At 42.6% G+C, this 27,766-nt stretch overlaps 1 protein-coding gene across 4 annotated transcripts in view; it reads right to left on the bottom strand.

Moving 5' to 3' along the window:
- Positions 1-23,322, bottom strand: part of LOC145359061 (coatomer subunit zeta-1-like) — a 44,328-nt gene extending 21,006 nt beyond the window's left edge. For 2 of the 4 annotated variants that reach the window (XM_080213429.1, XM_080213431.1), the window contains exons 1-7: positions 23,189-23,321; positions 17,744-17,812; positions 17,544-17,625; positions 12,763-12,854; positions 10,181-10,236; positions 6,422-6,499; positions 5,505-5,556 (exon numbers count right to left, since the gene is read on the bottom strand). In XM_080213429.1, coding sequence (XP_080069555.1) covers positions 5,505-5,556; positions 6,422-6,499; positions 10,181-10,236; positions 12,763-12,854; positions 17,544-17,625; positions 17,744-17,812; positions 23,189-23,275 — 516 coding nt within the window. In that variant the 5' untranslated portion in view covers positions 23,276-23,321. Of the gene's footprint in view, positions 1-5,275; positions 5,384-5,504; positions 5,557-6,421; positions 6,500-10,180; positions 10,237-12,762; positions 12,855-17,543; positions 17,626-17,743; positions 17,813-23,188 lie in introns of all 4 variants that reach the window. The other 2 variants (XR_013889545.1, XM_080213430.1) reach the window with 2 other exon arrangements.
- Between the last annotated feature and the right edge of the window lie 4,444 nt (positions 23,323-27,766).

Here is a 27,766-nt window from a genome sequence, read left to right as displayed (position 1 = left end):
TTACATGCTTGCCATAAACAGCCCTGCAAAGCCTCAGGACTGCCTTTAACCTCTCAACCATATCTCATTGTCCCATCACCTGCATTCGTCCCTAGGTATTCATGTAACCCAAATCCCATCCACTCCCTCAGTGTCTGTATGCCAGTGTTCTACATTAAGTTCCAGCTTCCATACTGGTTGAGTATGTGATACCAGTCTCTTTAAGACAGTACAGCAGAAAAGAGTCACCTGACTTGTGACACCAATGGGAACCATAAGTGAGTGATCACACTAGAGTTCTCTCTCCGGCATTTTACATCTGGAATGACGGAGAAGTGGGGCACTGCCCCAGGGCAGACTTCATGCTGCAGAAATCTCCTGTACACAGGTTTCTCTTCTCAATACGTTTTGTTACTAACAATAAGTCTGAAATTTGTTGACGGTGCCATAACAGCCACAACATAACATACTGGCGACAAGGATGGGACTGATTGAACGGCACAGCCTATCGGTGAGTATCTGATTTCATTGAAGTTGGAAAAGAGAGATACCTTTGAACTAATAGACTCAGCAGGACCTGTTAAACTAGTGCCAGGCCTTGAGGGGCAGTTAAAGTAATGATCCTGGTGTGGCAACGCAAGTAAAGATATTTAGAGATATATTTAAAAAATTAAGAAGAGAGAGAGAGGCTCCAAGAGCAGAGAAAGCAAAACTTGAATAAAAGAAAGAGAGGTAGGAGTGTCTGAAATAACATTGACCCAGGTCAAAGCTGTGGTTTCAGATTTAAAAATTATCTGGAAATGAAAGACAGAGATTTGCTTCAGTTAAGCAAGTTCAAAAGTAAAAGGGGACAAAAAAGAGTGGCCCAAGGAGCTGCAGGACTTTCCTGAAAACACAGGAGAAAGAAGGTGCTGAGACTCAGTCTCCCCATCTGAGCAGAGCTGGGCCGGGGAGGTCGTCACTGGTGGCAGTCCCTGGTTGCAGGCGGCAGGTTTGAGAGATTTTGAAAGGGGAGGAGACCTACAACTGTTTAAAAACAAAGTAGCTGAAAGTTAAAAAAATTCCTGACTGGACAGCCACCAGCGAAATTGCCAAAAAGATCAAAGTTAAAACAAGGAGAGAGAAGGTGACTTTCCAGGCAGCCAAACAACTGGGAAATCTGCAGAAACTGACTTTCATCAAGTAAAAAAGTTTTAAAACTGGCTCCAAAAGCAAGTTCCCACCAAAACCCCACAAAAGTGTCCTTTTCCTGGTTGCAGGCGGCAGTTTTAAAAACTTTATTAATTAATTAGCTTTAAGACTCAAAGTTAATTAAAGAATTTGTAACATTTAATGCAATAACCATAAAAAAAGAACAAAGGACAAGGGAAAGGAAAATCAGAGGACCCCAGATAGAAAGCAGCTCTGGAAAAAAAATATCAATCAGCAACCCAAGGCCTCAAAAGGAGGAAATTAAGACCTCAAGAAAGAGGCAATGCTGGAGCTTAGAAGAGGCAGTAAGTCCCCCAGCAAGATTAACACCAGATTCAAGAGTAGGCAGTAAAAGTCCTCCGGGGGAGGAGGGGACTAAAAGACGCCAGGAAGGGGTAAAAGACCCTAAATGAAGAGCTAAAGTATCAAAACCCAGCTTGCATCCATCCTTTTGTATTAAAATGACAAGTTCCTTGAAGCTGTAGCAATAAACTACAAGCAAACACAAACTGTAAGTTAGGAAGTAAGACAGCAGAAGTAAGAGTGAAGAGATAGACTTAGCTGAAACTACAGCAAATAGAAAATGAGAAGCTAAAGAAACAGCCCAGCTACAATCAAGGCCAAGGAATAAAAACAAGCACTATGCAACTGGAATTAGAGCATGAAGATATGAATGAAAGATAAAGAGGACAGAGAGAAAAAAGCACAAGAGGAAACCAGCAACAGGGGTCGCAGCGTGGAACTCGAGACGAGTCAGTGAAATCCCAGGTAATGGACACAATCAGTTTTATGATCAAAGAGAGAACGGCCAGTCTCGGAGTGAAATGCATCACGAATTTGATCCATGACGATCTACAGCATCCTGTGTCATCAACTGCAACAGTCACTGTGCTGTTGAAGCAGAAATCAGAGCAGAGCTATCATTTACCTGAAGCATACAGGAAATCCTTTAGAGATCCAACTGAATGATCAAACTGGCAGTCGTGTGGAACACAAATCTGCTGGAGAAATTGGCATTCTTCAGACAGTAAAAAGTCTGACAACACCAGGTTTTAGTCCAACCTATTTATTTGATAACATACTCACTAGCTTTCGGGGTTACCCCCTTCGTCATCACCTGACGAAGGGGGTAACCCCGAAAGCTAGTGAGTATATTATCAAATAAATAGGTTGGACTAAAACCTGGTGTTGTCAGACTTTTTACTGTGTTTACGCCAGTCCAACGCCGGCATACCCACATCATTCTTCAGACATGCAGAAACTGTCCAGTGCTGAAGGGTACTGAGAAGGATTTAGCAATGGACAAACCCAAAGAGAGAGTACAACTGTTGGAACAAGTTACCAATTCAAACACAGAAGGAACCTGAGGTTACCTGGCACAACAAGATTGCTGAAATGGTTAGATTAATAGAAATGCATAAGAATGCACAAGTGTGAGGTTATCCACTTTGGCAGAAATAATAGTAGGAGGGATTATTATTTAAAAGGTGAAAAGCTGCAGCATGCTACAGTGCAGAGGGACCTGGGGGTCCTTGTGCACGAGTCACAAAAACCCAGCCTGCAGGTGCAGCAGGTGATCAAGAAGGCGAATGGGATGCTGGCCTTCATAGCGAGGGGGATAGAATATAAAAGCAGGGAGGTCTTGCTGCAACTGTACAGGGCACTGGTGAGGCTGCAGCTGGAGTACTGTGTGCAGTTTTGGTCGCTGCACCTGCGCAACGATATATTGGCCTTGGAGGGAGTGCAGAGGAGGTTCACTAGGCTGATACCAGAGATGAGGGGGTTGGACTATGAAGGGAGACTAAATAGACTGGGTCTGTACTCGGAGTTTAGAAGGCTGAGGGGGGATCTTATAGAGACGTATAAGATAATGGAAGGGATGGATAGGGTAGAGTTAGAGATTCTTCCAGCTTAGAAAGGATAGCAGGACTAGAGGGCACAGCCTCAAGATAAGCAGGGGGGGGGGCGGGGTGCCAGTTTAGGTCAGAGTTAAGGAGGAACTTCTTCACTCAAAGGGTAGTGAATCTCTGGAATTCTCTGCCCATTGAAGTGGTGTAGGCTACCTCGCTAAATATATAAGTCACGGGTGGATAGGTTTTTGATAGACAAGGGAATTAAGGGTTATAGGGAAAAAGCAGGAAAGTGGAACTGATCCACTTCAGATCAGCCATGATCTTATTGAATGGCGGGGCAGGCTCAAAGGGCTAGATGGCCTACTCCTGCTCCTACTTCTTATGTTCTTATCCAATACAATAAACTAGATGCTGGGAGAGGTGTAAGTAGAAATGCTTGGAAGAGAAGAAACTTTATCACATGACCCAAGTACCAGTAATACAAAACCACGATACTTCCTTCACAAATGACAAACCAAGATACTGCAAGAAGAAAAACAGAAAATGCTTGAAAACGTCATCAGGTCTGACAGTGTCTGTGGAGAGAGAATGGAGCCAATGTTTCGAGTCAGGGTGACCCTTCTTCAGAGCTGGCTCTATTCTCCCTCCACTGGTACTGCCAAACCTGCTGAGATTTTCTGTTTTTGTTTCAGATTCCAGCATCTGCAGTATTTTGCCTTTGTCTTGAGACTGTTACATAAAACGGTATTGTACTGTGATAGTGGTATCTGTATGCATTGTACAGTAAGGTGTTTGACAGAGAATGATTGGAGAGGGACACAGTCTGCAGAATAAAGTATCTATTCTCTGTCAGTGCACAGTCTAGGACAGACTTCAGAAAGCAGCAAGCTTGTATGGAAGAATCCCACAAAATATTTAGAACTGTCCACAGTTCAAGCTTTCTATATTAAATGAAAGCTTCAAGATACCTCCACTGGACAATCACTGCATCGATTTACAAATGTTTAGAATGTGGGTTGAATAAATCGATTCTGAAGATTGTATAAGAATCTTAAAGGGGGAGAGATATTGTGTCAGTGGTGTCTGTTTTAAGACAGTACAGCAGAAGTGAGTCACCTTGAGGAACCAAGGGGAATTAGGAGTAAGTGACTACACCAGGGAGAGAGATCCTCTCTCAAGGTATTTTACTTCTGGAACCATGCTATAAACACACAGGACCATCTAGATCTGGCCTCGGCCCCAAGGCAGCCTTCATGCTGCGTAAACCAAGTTTCCAAATTTCCCTCAAAAGTAAATAATTTGTTCTGAATAAAATCAGAACTTTAGCGACACCATAACATAACTGTACCCCAATCTTTCAACTGCACCCTCATACCTCCGTCATCCATTTTCCCACCCATCCCCAGTCACCATGCTGGTCTCAGAGTGCAACCCTGCCTGAAACCCACAGCACACAACACTGTCACCCTGGAGAATCCCAGCAGCCACTATGGACAGCCCACCAATGTGGACTAGCATTGCCATCATTGAGGACCTACAGCAGTGCTGCCGCACAGTCACTCAATGTCACACTCCCTCAAAATTACAAGAAAACTGCAATCCATTTATATCCGGTGAGGAATCAGAATAGTATAACTGCATGCTGGCGTAGCAGGTAATTAGGAGAGGTAGATGATGCTGGTGACTTTTAAAGAGCATCCATGACACGCTAAATGCCAATCACTCAGCTCGCTGTGAAAGTGGCGAGGACAGAACTGCAGGATTCTGACCTTTGGCCTCTCTCTGAATGTGCTCTCTCGCTGCCACAAAAGCCGCTGCCAGCAGGAATGGAAAACTGTCTGAGATTATCTGGTGTGTATCACATTACTGATAGTGTGAGCTTGCTGTGTGAAAATTAGCTGCTGTGCATCCTACATTACAACAATAACTACACTTTAAAAAGTATCTCATTGGTTTTAATGTGCTCTGGGAAATCCAAAAGATTGCTAACGGTGCTACAGAAATGCAAGTGTTACTCTACAGCATAACACATTCTTGCAGCCGTTTATTTGTGTGTGCGAGAGCCTACCCCCAGCACAACCTCACATCACCCTGTCTTCTTGAGCTGTGATCAGCTAATGGGGTATAAATGATGGTGATATTGTGTAAATAGCCACATAGATATTTCAATCAGAGGCAAACTCCTCATTAGGTTGACAGACAATCCCATATAACAGCACGCAGCGAGGGCAGAGTGGGACAAAATCCTGTACCTGCACTACCCGCCATTAATTCAGAGGCCGCTGACACTGATCTTCACTGTTCCCGCTGCTGGTCAGATAGTCAAAGAGAACAAAGCCATAGGCGGATTCAGAGTCTGCCTGACAGAGAGAGTGGGAGAGAGAGAGACAGAAAAGAAAAGAATAAAGATATAGTCCCCCAAACAGGAGAACACGCAAAAAGGGTATAGAATGGAAGGAATATTCTAGAACAGACACTTACCCGGAAATTCACCTTCTGAATGACTTGCTGGGGATCACTCTCCAAAATGACTCTGTCGAAAAAAAGAACCAAAGTAAAACATAGGATATAAAACATGGCTAGAGTTAGTGAATGGCAATATTAGTCCAGCTCTCACACGAACTCAGCAGTCCCCGTGTTACTGACTGTGTCTGAATCACTCCGATTCCCACTGTGTACAGAAAGGCTGCCTGACCTCACTCCTGAACAGCCTAGTTCTCATTTCAAGGCCATCCCCCTGTTCTGATCTCTGCCACCATATGATGGACAGAGAAACTACATCCCATCAAGTCTTATTATTTTAAAACACCTCAATTAGATCACCCTTAATCATCTAGACGATTAGACAAATAGGGGGAGGGGGGTCTCAGAGACTTATAAAATTCTAACAGGACTAGACAGGAGAGAAGCAGGAAGGGTGGTCCCGATGGTCGGGGAGTCCAGAATCAGTGGTCACAGTCTGAGGATTTGGGGTAGGCCATTTAGGACAGAGATGGGGAGACATTTCTACACCCAAAGAGTAGTGAGCCTGTGGAATTCATCACTGCAGGAAGCAGTTGATGCCAAAAACTTGAATGTATTCAAGAGATGGCTGGATACAGCATTTGGGGCAAAGGTGGTCAAGGGTTATGGGGACAAAGCAGGATTAGGCTACTGAGTTGAATGATCAGCCATGATCATAATGAATGGTGGAGCAGGCTCGAAGGGCCAAATGGCCTCCTCCTGCTCCTATCTTTTATGTTTCTATGTCTAAACTCAAAAAAGAATGCAAGCCGTGTTTATGCAATGTGTCATTGTTAATAACCCTCAAACTGGCAGAAACTCAGACATTCAGCTTACAATTTCCAAATAATGTGGCTTTGTCTGAAAAAGTGCAAGATGTGTAAAAATAGTCTCACCCTCCATCCACAATTTCATCGATGATGAGGAAAACCCCATCCATATTCTCCATTAGAGTTTTCTTTTCCACATTTTTCCTGAAAATAAAAGAATGGATTACCAAAAAAAAACATGTGCTTTATGCCAAATAATGATTTTAATCTACCAACTGGGTACCTCAATTAAGTTTTTAAAAGCAGACTTCTTAAAAATAAGAAACTACAATGACTTACACTCAGCCCGATTTGCATCACTGCACATTCTACATTCCAACTCATTGGAGTGGAGTCAGTCTGTCTCAAAACCCATCAAAGACAATTGCTGGACTTGTACTGCCACGCTCACCCTGGAATCAGGGCCGGTGCAGCTCGCAGAACGGAATCTCCATTGGCCTCGAGCAGGATTTTATGAGCCTTGTCCAAGCAAGTCATAAAATACCGGCAAATGACTTTACAGGAGTGTGAAGGACTCACTTCTCCTGTCTCAGTAGCAAGATACTTATGGCAACAATCTAAGGTATTCAACTGTTGGAGACGGACCATTAAAACTAATTGCTTGAACAATGGGATCCTGGCTAATTCAGCCTCCAAACATTAACTAATCAAGTAATCTTTGGAATACATGGACAAAATGTAGGATTTTTCAGTCCTCCACTGCAAGGGGCAGAGGCGGGTTGTCATTGACCACTGCAGAATATTCGGGTCCTGCCAATGTGTATGGCATTTTGTATGTCTCACTCATCATCCTCTTGAGGAACCCGTCACAGGGATTGCCTTCAGCAGGATTGGAAAATCCTGCTGGCGGGAGAGCTGGAAAACTCTTTCTGGTTGTATCACAGCTTGATACGGGCTCCTGCTCTGCCCAAGACCGCAAGAAACTACAAAGGGTCATGAATGAAGCCCAGTCCATCACGCAAACCAGCCACCCATCCACTGATTCTGTCTACACTTCCTGCTGCCTTGAAATAGCAGCCAGGATAGTTAAGGACCCCATGCACCCCAGACATTCTCTCTTCCAACTTCTTCTGTTGGGAAAAGGATACAAAAATCTGAGGTTACTTATCAACCGACTCAAGAACAGCTTCTTCACAGCTGCCATCAGACTTTTGAATGGACCTACCTTACATTAAGTTGATCTTTCGCTACACCCTAGCTATGACTGTAACACTACATTCTGCACTCTCTCCTTTCCTTCTCTATGAACAGTATGTTTTGTCTGCATAGTGCACAAGAAACAATACTTTTCACTGTATACTAATGCATGTGACAATAATAAATCAAATCAAAACACCCTGGGCTTTTGGAGAAGGACTGTCACACGATAAACCAACCATTTGTATATTTTAGTACATATTTTCTCAGCCAAACCAAGGACAAGCAGCTTGGGGAGAATACCCAAGTGGGGTCCCTCCTGCCTCATTTTCTCCACCTCATCTGCTGCACCCTGTTTGCTGCTGTGATCATTCAGTTACACTCTGCACACAGAAACTTCTTGAAAGAATCCGACCCAGCGCTACCACATCCCAGAGAACAATCAATTCAGAAGCATCAAAAGCATCAAATCCAGCCTGAAGTCAGCCAGCTACAGACTGCATTCCCTTTTAACTTTATTCTTCCCAACTCTGTAATTGCGTGCGAAAATCAGTGCATATTTTGTTTTGATCTGCTTAATTATAATAAAGCTAATCTCTTTCAAGAAAAGCTGACCTTTAGTTTTCATGATCACAGGATGTAAGCAGTTCTGTCCTCACTGAATTGGCAAGTACATTCTTTTAACACAAATCTGTTCCAGTCAAATGAGGAGAGAGCAAAGAAGGAAGCCATTCAGCCCCTTCTCACCTGGTCATAACAACACAAGGTTAAAGTTTATCATTTTATTTACTGATGATCTTGGATTGCCCCCCCACCCCCCACACCCCCCAACCAGGGAATAAGAACAACTTGTATTTATATAAGCATCTTAAACATATGAAAATGTCCCAGGGCACTTTGCCAGAGCTTAATCAAACAATAACACTGAACCACATGAGGAGGTATAGAGTCTTGGTCACCAGACAGGCAAATTTCAAAGACAGTCTTAAAAGGAAGAGAAAGATGTGGAGGAATGGAGAGCTTTAGGGTGGGCATTCCAGGGCTTAGGGCTTAACTGGTTAAAAGCAGAGGCACCAATCATTGGGTGAAGGAAGCAGGGAATACACATGAGGCCAAAATTTGAAGGAAATTAGAGTTCGGAAGGGGTGAAGTCAAGTATGGATTTGAACAGGAGGATAAGAATTGTAAAATTGAGGTGGTGTTGGAGCAGAAACCCCAACAATCGGGCCGTTGGTGAATGGGGTTAGAGAGTGCCATGGTTATTACCAATTCACACACCACCCAGACTTCGAAAAATAATGCCATTCCTTCAACGTCGCCGATTCAAATTTCTGGAACTAATTCCCTAATATCAGTGAGTGTTTCTACATCACATAGATTTCAGTGGTGCAAGAACGCAGCTCACCACCATCTTCTCACGGGCAAACAGGGATGGGCAATAAATGCTGACCCAGCCAGTGATGCCATAAGAAGTAGGAGCAGGAGTAGGCCATCCAGCCCTTCAAGCCTGCCCCGCCATTCAATAAGATCATAGCTGATCTGAAGTGGATCAGTTCCACTTTCTCCCCATAACCCTTAATTCCCTTGCCTACCAAAAACGTATCTACCCGTGACTTAAATATATTTAACAAGGTCGCCTCCACCACTTCAACGGGCAGAGAATTCCAGAGATTCGCCACCCTTTGAGTGAAGAAGTTCCTCCTCAACTCCATTCTAAGCTGCTCCCCCGCTTATCTTGAGGCTGTGCCCTCTAGTCCTGCTGTCCTTTCTGAGTGGGAAGAATCTCTCTATCTCTACCCTATCCATCCCTTTCATTATCTTATACGTCTCTATAAGATCCCCCCTCATCCTTCTAAACTCCAACGAGTACAGACCCAGTCTATTTAGTCTCTCTTCATAGTCCAACCCCCTCATCTCCAGTATCAGCCTAGTGAACCTCCTCTGCACTCCCTCCAAGGCCAAAATATCCTTGCGCAAGTGCAGCGACCAAAACTACTCACAGTACTCCAGCTGCGGCCTCACCAGTGCCCTGTACAGTTGCAGCAAGACCTCCCTGCTTTTATATTCTATCCCCCTCGCTATAAAGGCCAGCATCCCATTCGCCTTCTTGATCACCTGCTGCACCTGCAGGCTGGGTTTTTGTGACTCATGCACAAGGACCCCCAGGTCCCTCTGCACCGTAGCATGCTGCAGCTTTTCGCCCTTTAAATAGTAATCCCTCCTACCATTATTCCTACAAAAGTGGATAACCTCACACTTGCTAACATTGTACTAACACTGTATTCCATCTGCCACATCCCAAGACTGAACAAAATAAACTAGATGGGAGTTAGGATATGGGCAGCAGACTTGAAGATAAGGTCAAGTTGATCGGTTAGGCCTAGGGCGTGGATAAGGGTTTCAGTAGCAAGTGACAGAGGCTGGAGGTTTTGCAGAGGTGGAAGTAGATGCTTTTTGTGATGGTACGGATATGGGTTCAGAAACTCAGCTCTGGGGCAAGTGACAGCCAAGGTTGGAAACAGTCTGATTCATGGCGACAAAGGCTCCAGAGCTGGGAACGAATATGACGTGTTGATAAATCAAATTGGTGGGAAGGGACTGAGAGAATTGAAGGATAGGATGATTTCATTGAGCTGCTGTTCCACAGGATAAACATTCAACTTTAACAAGACTTTAAGTCTCACTTACCGTAGCATTTGGCTTAAAGAATCGAACAGGCAATTGAGAACACTCATTAACATAAGCTGTAAATAGACAGAATCTGTTACACATTTACTTGATTTCATAACTGAGTGAACATCACATAATGATACTAATAAACTGTATACAGTAAACTAGAACTCTGCTGATGCAACAATATCTGGAATCTATATAGCATCTTTAATGTTACTAACATGCAAATAAGAAATAGGCCACTCAGACCATCTAGCCCACTCTGTCATACAACGAATCCATGGCTGATCGAATTGTAACCACGTTCCGGCCTAGTCCCGGTAATATTTCATCCTCTTGCTTACCAAACATTTATCTTGCTCTACTTTAAAAATATTCAAAGACTCTGCTTCCACCATCTTTTCAGGAAGAGAATCCCAAAATTCACAACCCTAATTAAACAAACAACCCTTAATTTTGAAACCACTGAAACCCCAAGTTCCAAATTCTCCCACAAGAGGAAACATTCTCTGCAGATCCATACTATCAAGACGCCACCAAGATTTAAAAAATTTCAGTCAGGTCACCTCTTAATCTTCTAAACTCCAGTGGATACAAGTCCAGCCTGTCCACCCTTTCCTAACAAGACAATCCACCCATTCCTGCTTTGAGTCTAGTAAACCTTCGCTGAACTCTTTCCAATGAACTTACATGATGTGGGCAAACATGAAATTGTCCATACTGGAAGGAAGAATAGTGAGAAATTTGCAGAACTTGGAGATGCCAAGAGCTCTAGGTGTCCGAGTACATGAATCACAAAAGACTATCATGCAGGTTCGACAAATAATTTGGAAAGCTAATAGAATGTCTTCATCCCCAGGATTTGAGAATGAGTCAGACCAATGGCATTGGACAGGCAGAAACCTCCCTCAATCTCAGAATCTGGAAGCAGATAGATATCCAGGTTTCCAGGACAAATCTTGTTGGTAAAGCAACAAACAACATATGCAGAAAACACCCACTGCAACAGCTGGGAAGGCAAAATATTACAGGAATAATGAACAAACTGTCATGTCAGAAAGGGTTGATATTTATTACATTTTATGAATGGGCAAAAATCTTACAGGAAAAAGAGGAGATAATTGATAATCTGGCAGTGCAGTGGGTAGTGCCTGTTGCTAACACAGAAGCTCTGTGTTTGAGTCCCACTCTAGGACTTGGAAGGTCAAGGACGGTGCGTTCATAAGTGTGGCCAAACAGGTTGATTATCAACAAAAAAAATAGAACTTGGCTCCTAAGAGGAATCATACTGAACTTGAAACATTAACTCTGTCTCTCTCTCTCTCTACAGATGCTGCCAGACCTACTGAGTTTTTCCAGCATTTTCTCTTTTTGTTTCAAATTTCTAGCATGTGCAGTATTTCGCTTTTACTTTAATACAAATTGATTATCAACTTATAAATTCTTCTAATTCATCAGGCAGAAAGAGCGGAAGAGTCTCCTGGTCAGCTATACTTGATGTAGAGTGGCCCTGCCTCCAATGACAGGCTACTGACCTGTTCCAGGAAAAAACCTAGCTGCGGAAACAGGCACATCTCCCTCATGTGTCATTTGGTTAAGAATCAAAGTATTAGGGTCCAGAACTCTAACATTGTTATTTCAGAATTGTTATAACCTGCTTAAAATAAAGTAGGTTCAATTGTGCACAAAGTAATCTCATTGGAAAGGATTAAACACTCATACAGTAATAAATCAAACACTAAGTAGGTTTTGTACAAATCAAACAGTGAAAAAGCTGACCAATTTACAATCGCTCCCTAGAACTCAATCAATCAGGATTCTGTCCCTTTCTGATTTCTTAATGGCCGCTATAAGCACTCTCCTTAGCTACGATCACCAATATTTACATTCCTTTTTTTTCTGCCTATGACATCTTTGTCAATACCATCCCCCCCACCCCCTCACTCTAACAATGTAAATATCACCCTATTTCCTATGGTTTTCAGCTCTGACAAAGGGTCATCCAGACTCAAAATGTTAGCTCTATTCTCTCTCCATAGATGCCAACAGATCTGCTGAGATTTTCAGCATTTTCTGTTTTTGTTTCAGATTCCAGCATCTACAGTCGTTTGCTTTTTTCTTAATGAGGGGTCGAATCCTTTCTCCCTCTTGCCTGTTTTAGTCACAGTCTATCCTAGTCATCTCTGTTACAATTTATCACTATGTAGCACTGTAGCCCTTAATTCTATTTGCTATATTACTGTCAATCCATATTGCTTTTAAATAATGCCCTGTTACTATCTAACAATAACATAGCAAGAAACAGCAACAACATTACAATACTGCTTTAATCTTTTGATTTCAGATTCCAGCATCTGCAGTCATTTATTTTTATTACAATACTGCTCACTGTCACAGAGATCAAGAATTCCATAAAGTGTAGGTATTAGTCTTTTCTCCCCAATCCGTGTACAAGTTGTAAATTACCTTAAGGCTTCTACCATTGTTGTTCTGAGCTGTTCCATGGGGAACTGTGTCAGAACAAATAGGCACTAAGACCCCAGTTAGCACTTCCCAACGTATCTGTATATTTCATTAAATGGAGCAATTTTTTTTACCTCATTCTCCTGTGGATTGCCTACAACGTAGAAGTATAGATCGACAGAACTTTTATAGATGATGGTCAGACCCTCCAGGAATGCAATTTCACCTGTTTCCATCAAAAGGGCAGAGTGTCAGAACTTCACCGGGATTAAACAATTTTGTTCCTCTCACTCTAGTCTGCTCTTCATTTTGAACTGGATCCTGTTTTAGTTCTATTTTCCTAGCCTGGTTCTGTATCCCTCAAAAGCCTTACCTAACCAAATCTAATCAATCTCAGTCTTTACATTTTCAACTGACACCCCCCCAGGTTTCAGTTTTAGGGGGAAAATGGTATTCCAGATTTCCGCTGCCTTTTGTGTGAAGAAGCACCTGCCATCATCCCCTAATTAAGAACAAAGAGATCTAGGGGTACATGTTCATAGCTCCTTGAAAGTGGAGTCACAGGTGGACAGGGTGGTGAAGAAGGCATTCAGCAAGCTTGGTTTCATTGGTCAGAACATTGAATACAGGAGTTGGGATGTCTTGTTGAAGTTGTACAAGACATTGATCCACTTGAAATACTTTGTGCAGTCCTGGTCACCCTATTATAGAAAGGATATTATTAAACTAGAAAGAGTGCAGAAAGGATTTACTAGGATGCTACCAGGACTTGATGGTTTGAGTTATAAGAAGAGGCTGGATAGACTGGGACTTTTTTCCTCTGGAACATAGGAGGCTTAGGGATGATCTTATAGAGGTCTATAAGATAATGAGGTGCATAGATCAGCTAGATAGTCAATATCTTTTCCCAAAGATAGGGGAGTCTAAAATTAGAGGGCATAGGGTTAAGGTGAAAGGGAAGGGATACTAAAGGGTCCAGAGGGGCAATTTTTTCCACACAGTGGGTGTCTGGAACAAGTTGCCAGAGGTAATAGTAAAGGTGGGTACAATTTTGTTTTTTAAAAAGCATTTAGACAGTTACATGAGTAAGATGGATATCGAGAGATATGTGCTAAACGTGGGCACTAGTTGTTGAAAGAAAAGGGTGGCTATCACAAATATCATAGAATCCCTACAATACAGAAGGGAGCCATTTGGCTCATCGAGTCTGTACCGACCACAATCACACCCAGGCCGTAACCCCGTGCATTTACCCTGCTAATCTCACTGACACTAAGGGTCAGTTTAGCATGGCCAATCAACCTAACCTGCACATCTTTGAATTGAGCACCAGGAGGAAACCCATGCAGACACAGGAAGAACGTGCAAATGCCACACAGACAGTGACCTGAGGCCGGAATTGAACCTGGGACCCTCACACTGTGAGGCAGCAGTGCTAACCACTGTGCCACCGTGCCATCCACAGGTCTGTTTCCACGCTGTAAACTTCTATGACTCAATGAATGTCCTAACGCTGATTTTAAGGTTATGCCACTTGTTCTGTAATCTCACTAGAAGAAATAATTTCTCCTGATTCAGCAGGTCACTACTTTAATTATCCCAATTAACACAATTAAATTACCTTTTGATCTTCAATTGTCAAGTGAACACAAGCCTCGGCTATGCAAATAAAAGCAACAAATACTGAGAATCTGTGGACAGAGAATGCTTCTGCTTTTATCAGAATTTGAAAAAGTTAGAGCGATTACTTTTTAATGTCTAAGCATTGCTTTGGAGACAAAGAATTCTGTAATGAGTGAATATCTCAATTTTGTTTAACAATTTTCAGTTACAACTGTCCTAAATATTACCATGCATGATAGGAAGTGGGTAGCAGATGCCAACTGACCTGTTGAGCATTTCCAACATTTTCTGTTTTCATTTCAGATTTAAAATATCAATATTATTTTGCTTCACTCTATTAATACTCCACCGAATTTAACTCTCTCAGTCCAAGGAACAATTCTGGTAAATCTGCACCGCAGCCCCTCCAAGATCAATATTTTTCCTGGGCACAATGCCCTAAATGAAATGATACTACTCCTGAAAGTGGAATGCAGAAACTGACATCTGTCTTGCACCTTTTTCTATGACATTTTCCAACCGCCTTAAGGTGTTGGCCAACATTCTATGAACCTTCTAAAATATTTATTTTCACCTGCCCAATAATTTTTTTGTGTTCTCTGTACCTGGAACTCTGAATCTCTCCACTGCTCTACAGTTTCAAACTGCTCACCATTTAGAAAATACTCTAATCTATCTTTCTTAGATTCAAACTGGAATACCTAACACTTCCCTCGCACTGAATTGCATCTGACAGTCTGCTGTTAAACAGAGGATTTCATCATCTCATTAAAGTCATGAGTCAACTCTTAGTAAGGTGTATATGTGCACTATCAGCCACCTGTTCTCAATACACTGAGCTCACAAACTCTGTGACCTTCTCCTGATACCAGTAACTTTGAACTGTTTTTCAATTCAAATTGATCAGAATGCCATCCAGCACCTTAAACATTCACTCCCTCCAGCGCATAGTGGCTGAACACATGCGCTGTCTACAAGAAACCGCAGCAACTCGCCAAGGCTTCCTCAGCAGAACCTGCCAAATCTGTGACCTCCAACACCTTGAAGGACAAGGACAGTAGGCATATGGGAACATCACCACCTGCAAGATCCCCTGATTTGGAAGTATATTCCTTCATCAATGCGGGAACTGCCTTCCTAACAGCACTGGGGAAATCAATTCATAACAATCAGTGTAACAGCTCATCACTACCTTCTCAGGGACAGTTGGGGATGGACAATAAATACCGGCCTAACCAGTGATGCTCACATTCCAAGAATGATTTTTTTAAAAGTCAAGTTCTAAAAAATTCCCAACCCAATGTGGGAATGGGATCAATTCTCCAGTCAGTAAGATACTGAGCCATAGAAACCAGTGCCCAATTTCTAGTCAGTGTTACATCAGCTGATGTTAGGAAGGCAGTATTATGAATGCACTAGAATGCATTCCGTTCCCTCTGTCTGAGGAGAATGTGAGGGAAATCGGTCATGGTGTCTACTCTTAAATTCTGTCCAGCAACAGGCAGACATATTTTGACATAAAGGAGAAAGATATTTAGCCCAGTGATATGGTTCTGCCATTTAATTAGATCATGGCTAATTTGTTATAACCCCATGATACATGCTTCGATCCCTTTACAATGATGGAGAAAAACCCCCAAATATACATGGATATATTGAACTTAAGATGCGTTTTAAAGTTGGACATACAAGCCAAAGATGGCCAAGGATATAAGTTCTCAGAATGTAAATTCAGTCACTGTCTAAATTGCTCCAGTGTGGCTGATACTAAAAGAAAGATATTGGAATGACACAACCTAACTGTTGAGGGGGTTGAGCTATGAGGAGAGGCTGAATAAACTAGGCTTGTACTCGTTAGAGTTTAGAAGAATGAGGGGAGATCTCATTGAGACGTATAAGATGATGAATGGGATGGATAGGATAGAGGTGGAAAGACTCTTCCCGCTCAAAAAAGACAGTAGGACTAGGGGGCACAGCCTCAAGATAAAGGGGGGGCAGTTCAGAACGGAGTTGAGGAGGAACTTCTTCACTCAAAGGGTGGTGAATCTCTGGAATTCTCTGCCCGTTGAAGTGGTGGAGGCTGCCTCGCTAAATATTTTTAAGAAGCGGGTTGATGGGTTTTTGATAAGAGAGGGGATTAAGGGTTATGGGGAGAGGGCGGGAAAGTGGAACTGAGCCACGACAGATCAGCCATGATCTTATTGAATGGCGGGGCAGGCTCGAAGGGCCAGATGGCCTACTCCTGCTCCTATTTCTTATGTTCTTATGTTCTTAACTCAGAGAGACACTTGAAAGAAAGGAGCCATGCAAATATGAACTGCATCACCTGTGGAGATAATGGGAGCAACAGGAATTATATTCTGTAAGTTATGTCCTAGACCTGTCTTTGGTTTTTCACCTTCCAGGAATATACTAGAAATTGGGATATAAAGCCAGCTGAAAAACTTGGTCAATGTGGATAATGATAGTTGTGTCGAAGCATGTGACATAGAAACAAAAAAGCAGCAGAGTCCCGCCCACCCCTCATCACCACTCTGACAGATAAAAATTACAAGTCTCACTCTGTCTTTGATTGTTAAAGCAAGCCAGGTCAGTAAAGCCACAGCTGAAAAGGAAACAGGACAACTTCTCAGTTCAACATCTGCACCCTGAAATCTCAAAACCAACTACTCAACTGCTGAAGTCAGCACTACTGGAATCACAATCTCAAATGGTTGCAATGTTTTATAGGATGGCATAGTCGTTAGCACTGCTGCCTCACAGCGCCAGCGACCCAGGTTCAATTTCAGCCTTGGCCAACTGTGTGGAGTCTATATGGGTTTTCTCCAGGTGCTCCGGTTTCCTCCCACATTCCAAAAATGTCTAGATTAGGTGAATTAGCCATGGTAAATGCACTCCTGAACAGCCTGGTTCTAATTTTGTTCTGGATTCCCATATCAGTGAAAATAGTTTTTCTCCAACGACCTCATCAATCATCTTAAACACTTCAATCTCTTACGCTCATAGGAATACTTTAGACAATCTGTCCCCACAACTTAGCCCTGGCATTGTTCTGGTGAATCTGTGTTGCACTGCCACCCAGGCCAATACATCCTTCCTGAGATACAGGGTCAGAACTGAAAGGAATCTGCAATAAGACAAGGACTGGGTTTGACTGTGATATTCTGTCCCACACACAACAAACCACAGAACCATCCTGAGCAGTGGGAGGAGAGGGAAAGAGTGAAGGCAGAGAGTCGGAGACCTTAAAGCAAATTTACCAATGGCACTAGTGAAAGGTAGGCACACTTACTGTCATTTTTATGCGTCTTGCTGAAAATATTCTTTTCAAAAATCCTCTGTTCCTTGTTGGAGGGATAGGCATCATCATAATACTGTGGAGTGAAAGATTGAAAAACAGAAGCAGACAGAGTGACAGAGAGAGAGAATCATTCCCATGGATGTTACAAAGAAAACAACAACTTTATCAAACTTCCATCTTTTAGGAATTACCTTGGCATGCAGACGCTCCCCATCATTGTCCAGGATGATGATGGCTTTGACAGTGTAGAGAGAAGGCTCCTAAACCACAAGACAAGGGAAAGACAAAGAACAGACATTTTCATCCAGGTCCATGGCAGGTGCTTTTGTTTTGAAAATGGGTAAGAGCTCCCCATTCCTGGCATGTCTTGTTGCCCCATTGCAACATTCACAGGGAGTCGGTTAAATTGCCAAAGGTGAATCTACCTGCCACTCTATTTACATCCCAGGTGAACCTCTGTCCCAGGACCCAGCAGGGGACCTGGAGACTGGCTGAGGAGTGTATGAAGAACAGGCAGTAATCTTCACCTAACCGATAGACTATCAGAGTCAGCAGATAATAGGATTCAGTTTCACTCACAGACTTGTGCCTAGAATCTAGGCTGACACTCCAGTGTGGTACTGAGGGAGCGCTGCTCATTCCCAGATGCTGTCTTTCTGATCAGTTGTTAAACTGAGGCCCCATCTGTCCTCTCAGGTGAAGGGAAATATATGGTGGTATGGTTGGGGGCATAAGAGAAACACAAATCTTCTTTGTGGGACTCAGTGGAACACCCCTAATTCCACCAGAAAAGCAAACATTGAAATTAAAAACTTACCTGCTTGGGTTTCCTGTGGTACCCATTCCCCCTCTGGGCAGCTATGGCCTGCTGATACAGCTTGAACTTGTCACTGCCTCCCCCACCCACCCTCAGGCTCAAACTTCAAACAAAAGCTATCAAGCAGCATCCAATCTGCAGAGTTAAAAGTGGGCCCCATCAGCTTGTCCCATCTTTCTGTTCAAAGGGGATGGTTAATTTGGAAAGCTGTGGGAGAGCAGCAGGATGGCAGGGTGGGGAAAGTGACAAGGTGTTCCACTCATTTTAACTGCCTCCCTCAGCCACTTCCTCCACTGGAGTTTCCACCAGGGGTCACAGTTAAAGCCTTAAAGTCACAATCACAGCATAAAAACAATTATGGACATGCCTCTTGGTGTTGCAGCAGCCTCTCAGAATAGTTCTCTAAGGTGGCATAAATTCTGTGATATAAAATGGGGTGTAATTATACAGTAAGAGAGAGGCTCCCAGTGGTGATGTCCTTCAGGAAACTGCAAGCCAAGAAAAGCAAACATGTTTTGTAACACAATATTTACCGAGCCTTTCCATCTGGCAAGAAGCCGGAGGTAGCGAAAGAGACAGAGTGTGAGAGAGAGAGAGACGGAGGTGGGGGTCGGGTGGGGGGGTGGGGGGAGAGAGAGAGAGAAATCGAGAGAGTGAGAAAATGCACCAAAAGAATAAAACACAACTTTCAACGCCTGGTTAACAAAACATCAGTTCAAAGCAACACTAATGAAAAAAAGTCAAGTCAAGGGAAGGTGGGGACAAGACAGGATGCCTGAAGCATGGGGCTTCTGACTGTGCCCATTTGGCCTTGTAGGTTTATCCAGTTTCACTGGAGTACACGACACACCTGCTGTTACATCTCACTGAACCTTTACTCAGGTGACCATCAGATCCTACGCAGTGATCCCACTTGTACACAGCAGTGGCCCTCCCATCCGAGAGGAAAAAGGTTATGGCTTTAAATCCACTCCAGAACACAAGAGCATTGAGTGAGGTGCTGTCTTTCGGATGAGACATTGAACTGAAGTTCTGTCTGCATTAACTGAAGAGAGAGCTAGTTCTCACCGGTGTCCTGACCAATAGTTATCCTTCAACCAACATCTAAGACCTATTATCTAGTCATTGCTCTTGGTGGGAATTTACTGTTCACAAATGTATGACAACACTTTGTAACAGTTAATAGGCAGTAAAGTGCTTCTGGATATTTTGAAGTTGTGAAAAGTGCTACATAAATGCAAAACTTTCTGAACACGGAAGCAAGTTTTTGTTTTAGTTGGCTGAAAATTGATTTAACATATGTCATGCAGCCAGAAGGCCAGGATGTAAAGATTAACAGGTCATTCTGACATTTATTTTTCCTGTTTCTGATGTACATAATCTACAATTATACGAATCCTTACTTTTATACAAGGACAGCTTGTCCAGAACACAGAAAGTCACACAGACAATAGAGCCAGGTTCAAGGATCACCTGGATATTGCACCCTTTGTAAAACAAAGGACTTCCACGGACTTAATATGATAGTCTTCCCAATAAAAAGTGTGAGTCAGAGGGAAATAAGCAATATCATAAACCATTTGTAATTTTGTCTTAACTCTACTGCGCCTGTACAGCAGAATCATTCAACATTTACAAAACTATGCCAAAGTCTATACATGTCTACTAGTTGGAATTTCACAGCATTGAAAAAGGCCCTAGAGCCCATTCTGCCTGTGCTATAAGCTTTTTCTTATAAATCATGTACTGAGATTACCTTGGGGCCTCAGACCTTTAGGGTGCTGCATCTCGAGGTTGTCTGTGTGGTAACTTCACTCATTCAATTCAGGGATCACAATAAATAAAAAAGCTTGCAGATACTGGGGTTTGAAGCAGTGTAAATATAGAGCTTGTCACTCAGCATCTACACAGTAAAGGTGATTTGGCCAAGGTGCCATCCAGATGAATCTAATCACTCTGGACAAGAGAAACAAAGTGACTTGGAGTAAACCACTTTCCATCCAAAACTGGGGGGGGGGGGGGGGGGGGGGGTCACAGTTTGAGAATAAGGGGTAAACCTTTTAGAATTGAGGTGAGGAGAAATTTTTTCACCGAGGGTGGTGAATATGTGGAATTCACTACCATAGAGAGTAGTTGAGGCCAAAATGGTGTTTTATTTCAAGAGGGAACTAGATATAGTCCTTGGGGCTAAAGAGATCAAGGGATTATGGGGGGGAAGGATCATCACGATATTGAATTTGATGATCAGACATGATCAAAATGAATGGCAGAGCAGGCTCGAAGGGCGAATGCCTCCTCCTGCTTCTAGTTTGCATGACAACACTCTGCCAATCATCTCTATTAGGGTGCATGATGGCACAGTGGTAAGCACTACTGCCTCACAGCACCAGGGTACTGGGTTCAATTCCTGGCTTGGGTCACTATGGTGAGTCTGCAGATTCTGCCCATGTCTATGTGGGTTTTCTTTGGGTGCTCTGGTCTCCTCCCACAATCTGAAAGACATGCTAGTTAGGAGCATTGGCCATGCTAAATTCATCCTCAGTGTACCCGAACAGGTGCCAGAGCATGGCGATTAGGGGATTTTCACAGCAACTTTATTGCAGTGTTAATGTAAGCCTATTTGTGACATTAATAAATAAATGTTAAAACTTTATCTGACAGAATAGCAGTGTACCAGGCATTGCCATTCAGTTAGTTGTTGAAAGAACTATTCTAAAATCATGTTGATTTTAAAACTCTCGCCTTATTTTCAAATCCCTCCATGGACTCACACCTCCAAACCTCTATAACCTCCTTCAACCCCATAGCCTTCAAAGCTCTCTGTGCTCTTCCAATTATAGCCTCCGTTGCATTCCTGATTTTAATCCCTTCATCACTGGTGGCCGTACCTTCAGCTATCTATGCACCAAGCTCTGGAATTCCTCCCCTAAACCTCTTGGCCCCTCTTCTCTTCTTTCAGATCTTCTTTTGAACAAGCTTTTAGTCATCTCTCCCTTTGTGGCTCACTGTCCAATGTCACTTCTAAAGTGACATGGGCACTTTGCTAAATTTAAAAAGCTGCTATACAGTTGTTAAGATACAGAAAGAACCAAAATGTTAATTTTATTTTTAAACGACTGTTAAATTTTTCACTGCTTGTATCTCATGATGTGGGCCCTTTATACGAAAGGCGTATAAACGTCACCACACCACAGCTAGAATAATGTCTGGGTCCCATCAACCACTGCTACATGTGACTGATATTGACTTTGTACATATGTATCCTTCACTTACTGCAATTTTCAGGAGATGGAGCTGTGCTTGCTACAGACTTTGAATATACCCTGTAAATAGATATTGCATTCTCTAAACCCTGCCCCAAATTTCAACCCTGTCTGCAACACGTTGGCATGTCGTTTATTATTAGACCCTTCTGGCCTCTCAAAATGTTACATATGCAAATGACAGTCCGGTTAGCGTCAACTTGATAGTGAATTTAAAGCAGCAGCATTAGAAAGAAGATGAATTAATTACAAACTGTTCTCCGTTCCCTTTAACATATTGTTCGAATTTTCTTTTAAAAATCAGCTCGACACTTTTTGTTTAAAAGCACTTGGGCAGATACTCTTGTAAAGTCAGGGTTTAAGTAAGCTGTCTTCTGTGTTGGTGCTTTGACTGCTCACTGCTCTCTTTGGCAATCATGTCATGTTACCTGCAATCCACACCAACCAACGTTACTCCTAAGACTGGCTTGGCTGCCCGGAAGCTACACGTGTCTCTGCTAACGCCACATCACATATTGACCTAGAAGATCATCACAACTTCACACATACACCTCAAAAAGAGTAAAATTAAAAGCTTCACTCAAACTTCTGGACATTCTCAGCTGTTAAAAGCAGCAAACTTTGCAACCATGAATGTTCTTGGATATTTACACACACATACATAATAATGAGGTAACTGAAATGTTGTAACAAAACTTAGCTTTTTGCTGTACACACGTATAAATAAAGTAACAAACGTTCTATCAGCAAAAGTTACCTTTAAAACTAGATAAAAATTGCCTTCTGTTTAACAGCTGGGAAGGTTGCAGTTTTTAGACAGTTCGCTTGGTTTTAGTTTGTAGTTGGGGTCTTTCCAAAACAAAGTTCTGTCATGCACTGACTTTTCTCAGTTACAGAGCCGGAGTGTATGACAGAACCTTCGGCTTGGGAGACCTCTGCACAGCGGATCCTCAGGGGAAGGCAAGAATAACCACATCGGACAGATTCTTGTTTTAAAAAAAATCGCAGTTTTGGTCGGAATGAAACTCTTTTTCTAGACGTTTACTTTGCATTTCGACACGGTATCGACATGACTGCGTTCGAACTTGCAGAAACTTCCAAACTCATTAAGCAAATCAAAGATTCTATCATTGACACAAACTAAGACGGTTTTTTTTCCCTTGTAACTTTGTAAGTTTGCTTTAATTTTAGTTCCTCCTCCCCCATCCTCCGACAAACTGGGAATTAAGGAGCAGGCAAGCCGTTTAGTTTCAATTTACTGAAGTAGCTTCTCTAGTTTTGTTTTAGAAGCAAGTTAGCGGTTGATTCTTGTCAGGAGGAATTTAGTTAGGTTTTGTTACAGGGTCGCACACTGTCCGGGCTCTCTATCTCTGCAAACTGGTATGTGAAAAATGTCAGATTAATAAACCTTGGCCAATTCAGCGAAAGGAGACTCAGTCTGGAGAGCAATGTTGATTTCGCCTCGCTCACAGGCTCCTTCACCACAGGATCATCCACCGAAAGTGACATGACCTAAAGAAGGGGGAAAAAAATACTTCAAATGTTACACACCGTACCAGTGCTGAGGGATCCATGTTGCGGTAGTGCCGACGTGGACAAATCTTGCTTCCACTCCCAGTCTCTGTGACTGGCTCCCTCGCCATAGGAGGGTTTATTTAGGCTGCAACGGTGTATGACGGGATTCTGGATGACTCCCAGCTCCTGTAATTGCTCCTTCTCATGTGGTTTGAAACAAATTCCTCGCTTTTTTTTCTCCTCCGTTTTTTTTGGGTTAGAATGAAGTGACCAACATTCACAGTGTCCACTGCACGTGGTGTACAGATAGAGGAGGAGCTGAGGACTCCTCTGGCCCCTCAGGATTGAGGGTGATTCTGGATGGGTTCTGAAATGGCTGTTTGATCAGCTCAATGCGCCAGATCTTGCATTTATCAAAGGTAAAGTCATCATAATCCCAGGTGACCAAAGGCTAATGGTGATTTAACCTGAGGATCACCACACCTCAGGCAAGGTTGGGCCTCCATGAATAATCTTGGCTGGTACAGAAATTGAACCCACATTGTTGGCAATGCTCTGCACCATAAATCAGCCAGCCATCCAACTAAGCTAACCAACACCTTTCATTTATGTAGCACCTGTCACTCCCAAAGCACAGACCAAAGGGCAGTTATTAGAGATTGGCAACTACATGGATTTTCCAGACACACACACACCCTACAAACCAAAATCCCTAGTTGGATTCGTCAAAACTGTAAGTGGAACGTTCCAGTCCCGCCAGCAGCAGCAGGAATCGTGGCAGGCGGGGATACTTAATTTGGCAGCACACAAAAAAATCTGTTTCCTGGGGGTGGGATAAACTGTTGGAATCAGTATTATCACAGATGCATAATCAATGAGCTAAACAGAGGAAGGTCACATGTGTTCAGCCATCCCACTGCCTAGCAGGAATCGCTCCAACATTCCCACATGCCACTGGACTTAGACAGAATGGAAGTGAAAATGATCTGTTTCCACCTCCAGTATTTTTACAACTATCAAATAGAAGTATTTATGTTTTTAGTGTTTATATGATTGATTTTTTAAAATTCATTCATGGAACATGGGTGTCATTGGCTGGCTGCCAGTATCTATTGCCAACCCAATTGCCCAAGGGGAGTTGAGAGTCAACAACATTGCTGTGGCTTTGGAGTCACATATAGACCGGACCAGGTAAGGACAGCAGATTTCCTTCTCTAAAGGACATTGATGAACCAGAGGTTGTCAGATTCTTAATTTCAGTTTTTTTTATTGAATTCAAATTCCACCATCTGCCATGGCAGGATTTGAACCCAGGTTCCCAGAACATTAGCTGAGTTTTTGGATTAATAATCTAGCAGTAATACGACTAGGCCATTTTCTTCCCACATTTATGACATGCTTTTTTTCCTAGTTTGCTTGCAGCAATGTCCTGTAGCTTAATGTTCAATTCCTTGGGATTCCAGGATATCTCTGGAGGATTGGTAACCTTCGTCAGTGGTAGGATCACCCCTCAAGAATTACCAACATTTAAAAATTAAGAAGTAATTATCAATGTATAGTTGAGGGGCAAATGTAAGGGACCAAAGCGGCAATGGCAATGTGGTTTGATCACAAAAGTTACAGAAGTGATACAAATCCCAACAAAGGTTTCAAATTTCAAATCAACGAGAAGCAAAATCTAAAGATTTTGACTTGATTTATTGTCACATGCAGTGAAAAGTATGATTTCTCATGCATTATACAGACATAAGAACATAAGAAATAGGAGCAGGAGTAGGCCATCCAGCCCTTCGAGCCTGCCCCGCCATTCAATAAGATCATGGCTGATCTGTCGCTGCTCAGTTCCACTTTCCCGCCCTCTCCCCATAACCCTTAATCCCCTCTCTTATCAAAAACCCATCAACCCGCGTCTTAAAAATATTTAGCGAGGCAGCCTCCACCACTTCAACGGGCAGAGAATTCCAGAGATTCACCACCCTTTGAGTGAAGAAGTTCCTCCTCAACTCAACAGACAGAACAGAAGACATCAGAATACAGGAGTCCTCTCATCATCACCTGGACAGACTGACCCTAAACTGGAGATCAAACAGAATAAGCAGATTGCACAACTCTAGTAGGAAAAATTGATTGATATTTTTGAGAATTGGCTTTGGAAATTCAGTTTATAATTTGTAATGTTTTCAGACACCACCCAAAAAAGCCTCACCAGTCCAAAAACAGTTAGGCACAAACCTTCCTCAAGGAAAAGCAAGAGCTTCCATACAGTGGTGTCATTTCATCCCCTCAAGCTTCCATAAAGTGCCTGACAGCTAATTCTTACCTCTCTCTTACACCCATCAACTCTTAACTATCTATTACTAACTGTAAGGACACCTCCAGTTTCAGAACCCCCCCCCAGTTCTGGCCAAGCTAAATGGAACCAGTGGAGTCAATTTTAACTTCTGTTCCCTAGGTTACAAAGGATGCAAGGTGGCGGCCCAGTGTCTAACTTCTCTGTTTGCTGTCACTCTTGTTCACTTACCTCACCTCTGGTTTCACCGTAACTAATACCCTGATCAGTAGCTTGGGTGCAAATAACATGCTCTGTGTTTCATACACGGGCGGGCTGGAAAAATGGGAGAAGAAAATAATGGATCAGGAATCAAGTTCACCCAGTGCCACAGTCAGTAAGTACATCTCCGACTGAACCCCATCAATTAGAAGGAACAATCCAGTGTTAGATGGAACGGTAGTAGGGGCAGTAAAGCTGGCTTCCATATCTCCAAACTAAAGAGATGCAAATCAAAAAGGGTTTCCATTCCAGTTGCCTCTACTGGAAAATTTGTGTGTGGATGTTGAGTGAGGAGAGGAGCAAACCTGGCAGTGACTCCCCACCATTCTACCGGCCAATGGCAAATGGCCCTCTGGTGAGATCACAAAGAGTTACAATGCTTCTGCAGAGTGGATGCTCTCGGATGAAGAACAAAAAAATAGAAAGATTAAAAAAAACTTGCCCTAGCAGCCCTGTCATTGACCTTAGGTATGCAATGGAAATGAGTAACCTTTGACTTTCTTCTAATTTTCTGGAAACATTCATCTGTGGCCTATGATGAGACGGAGTACAGGAAAGAGAGGGAATCTGGTGAACTGGTACAACAACAATAATCTCTCTCTCAATTTCAGTAAAATGAAGGAGATAGTCATCAACTTCAGAAAGCACAATGGAGGGCATGCCCTCCCGTCTACATCAATGGGGATGAAGTGGAAATAGTCGAGAGCTTCAAGTTTTTAGGTGTCCAAATCGCCAACAACCTGTCTTGGTCTCTCCACACCAGACTAAGAAAGCCCACCAATGCCTCTACTTGCGGCATGTCCGCTCAGGCTCTCACCAATTTTTACAGATGCAAAATGGAAAGCATCCTTCCTGCTTTGACTAAGACCACAAGAAATTACTAAGTGTTGTAAACGTGTCCCGTCCATCACACAAAGCAGATTCCCATCCATTGACTCCGTCTACACTTCCTGCTGCCTCAGAAAAACAACTAGCACAATTAAGGATCCCAAGCACCCCAATATTCTCTCTCTTCCACCTCCTTCCATTTGAAAAAAGATATAGAAGTCTGAGATCATGTACCAACCATCTCAAAAATGGACTTTTGAATGGACCTACCTTATATTAAGCTAATCTTTCTCTACAGCCTAGCTATGACTGTAACACTACATTTTGCACTCTCTCCTTTCCTTCTCCCCTATATACTCTATGAACAGTATGTTTTGTCTGTATAGCGTGCAAGAAACAATACTTTTAACTGTATCCCAATACACGTGACAATAATAAATCAAAACCAAATGTTAATTCCAGAACAATGAAATATATTCTGGAAATAGAAGTCACCCATAGATGGAAAAATAATCCATTACATTTGGTTTTTGCACTCCTGAATTATATATGAAGCATTTTATACTCATCTACATTGCAATGTCCAGAAGATGGACACCAGCCAGGTTGGCAATAATCAACAACTACTGACTGAATGATAACAAACTTAGACATTAAAAACTAGCCTCCCACCTTGCACCCTCCTTAAATTTGAACTTGCTGAAAGCTTAACTTACACCAGATTCCATTCGTATATTCAATCTCATGTTCATTGTCTGATATTGGTACCCTGCCAAGGAATGTCATGCTTTTCAATTTTTCATTCTCCTTTTCAAGTTCTACTCTCCTTAATTCTGTAATCACATCCAGAATTACAATCTTTGTATTCCTTAAATTCTGGCCAATTGTTCACCCCACCTACTATGATTGCCACACAACTGGTTGCTGCGCCTTCAGCTGCCTGAGTCTTAAGCTCTAGAATTACCTCTCAAAATCTCACCACCTGCCTCTCCTTCAAAGTGTTACTTAAAATCTTTTTGACCAAGCTTTTAGTCACCTGTCCTCATTATCAAATTTTGCCTGATAATACACTTATGAAGTTCTTTGGGATATTTTACTATTAAAGATGCTGTATAAATGTAAGCACAGTTCGAAGTCTCACAACACCAGATTAAAATTCAAAAGGTGTATTTGGTAGAACAAGCGTTTGGAGCACTGCCCCTTCATCAGGTGAGTGGAGAATTCAGTTCACAAACAGGGC

Source organism: Carcharhinus amblyrhynchos, chromosome 27 (genome assembly GCF_965287045.1).
Source record: "Carcharhinus amblyrhynchos chromosome 27, sCarAmb.v2.hapA, whole genome shotgun sequence".
Taxonomy (NCBI): domain Eukaryota; kingdom Metazoa; phylum Chordata; class Chondrichthyes; order Carcharhiniformes; family Carcharhinidae; genus Carcharhinus; species Carcharhinus amblyrhynchos.
The sequence above is the reverse complement of the archived record's forward strand: the minus strand, read 5'-3'. Positions and strand labels throughout refer to the sequence as shown.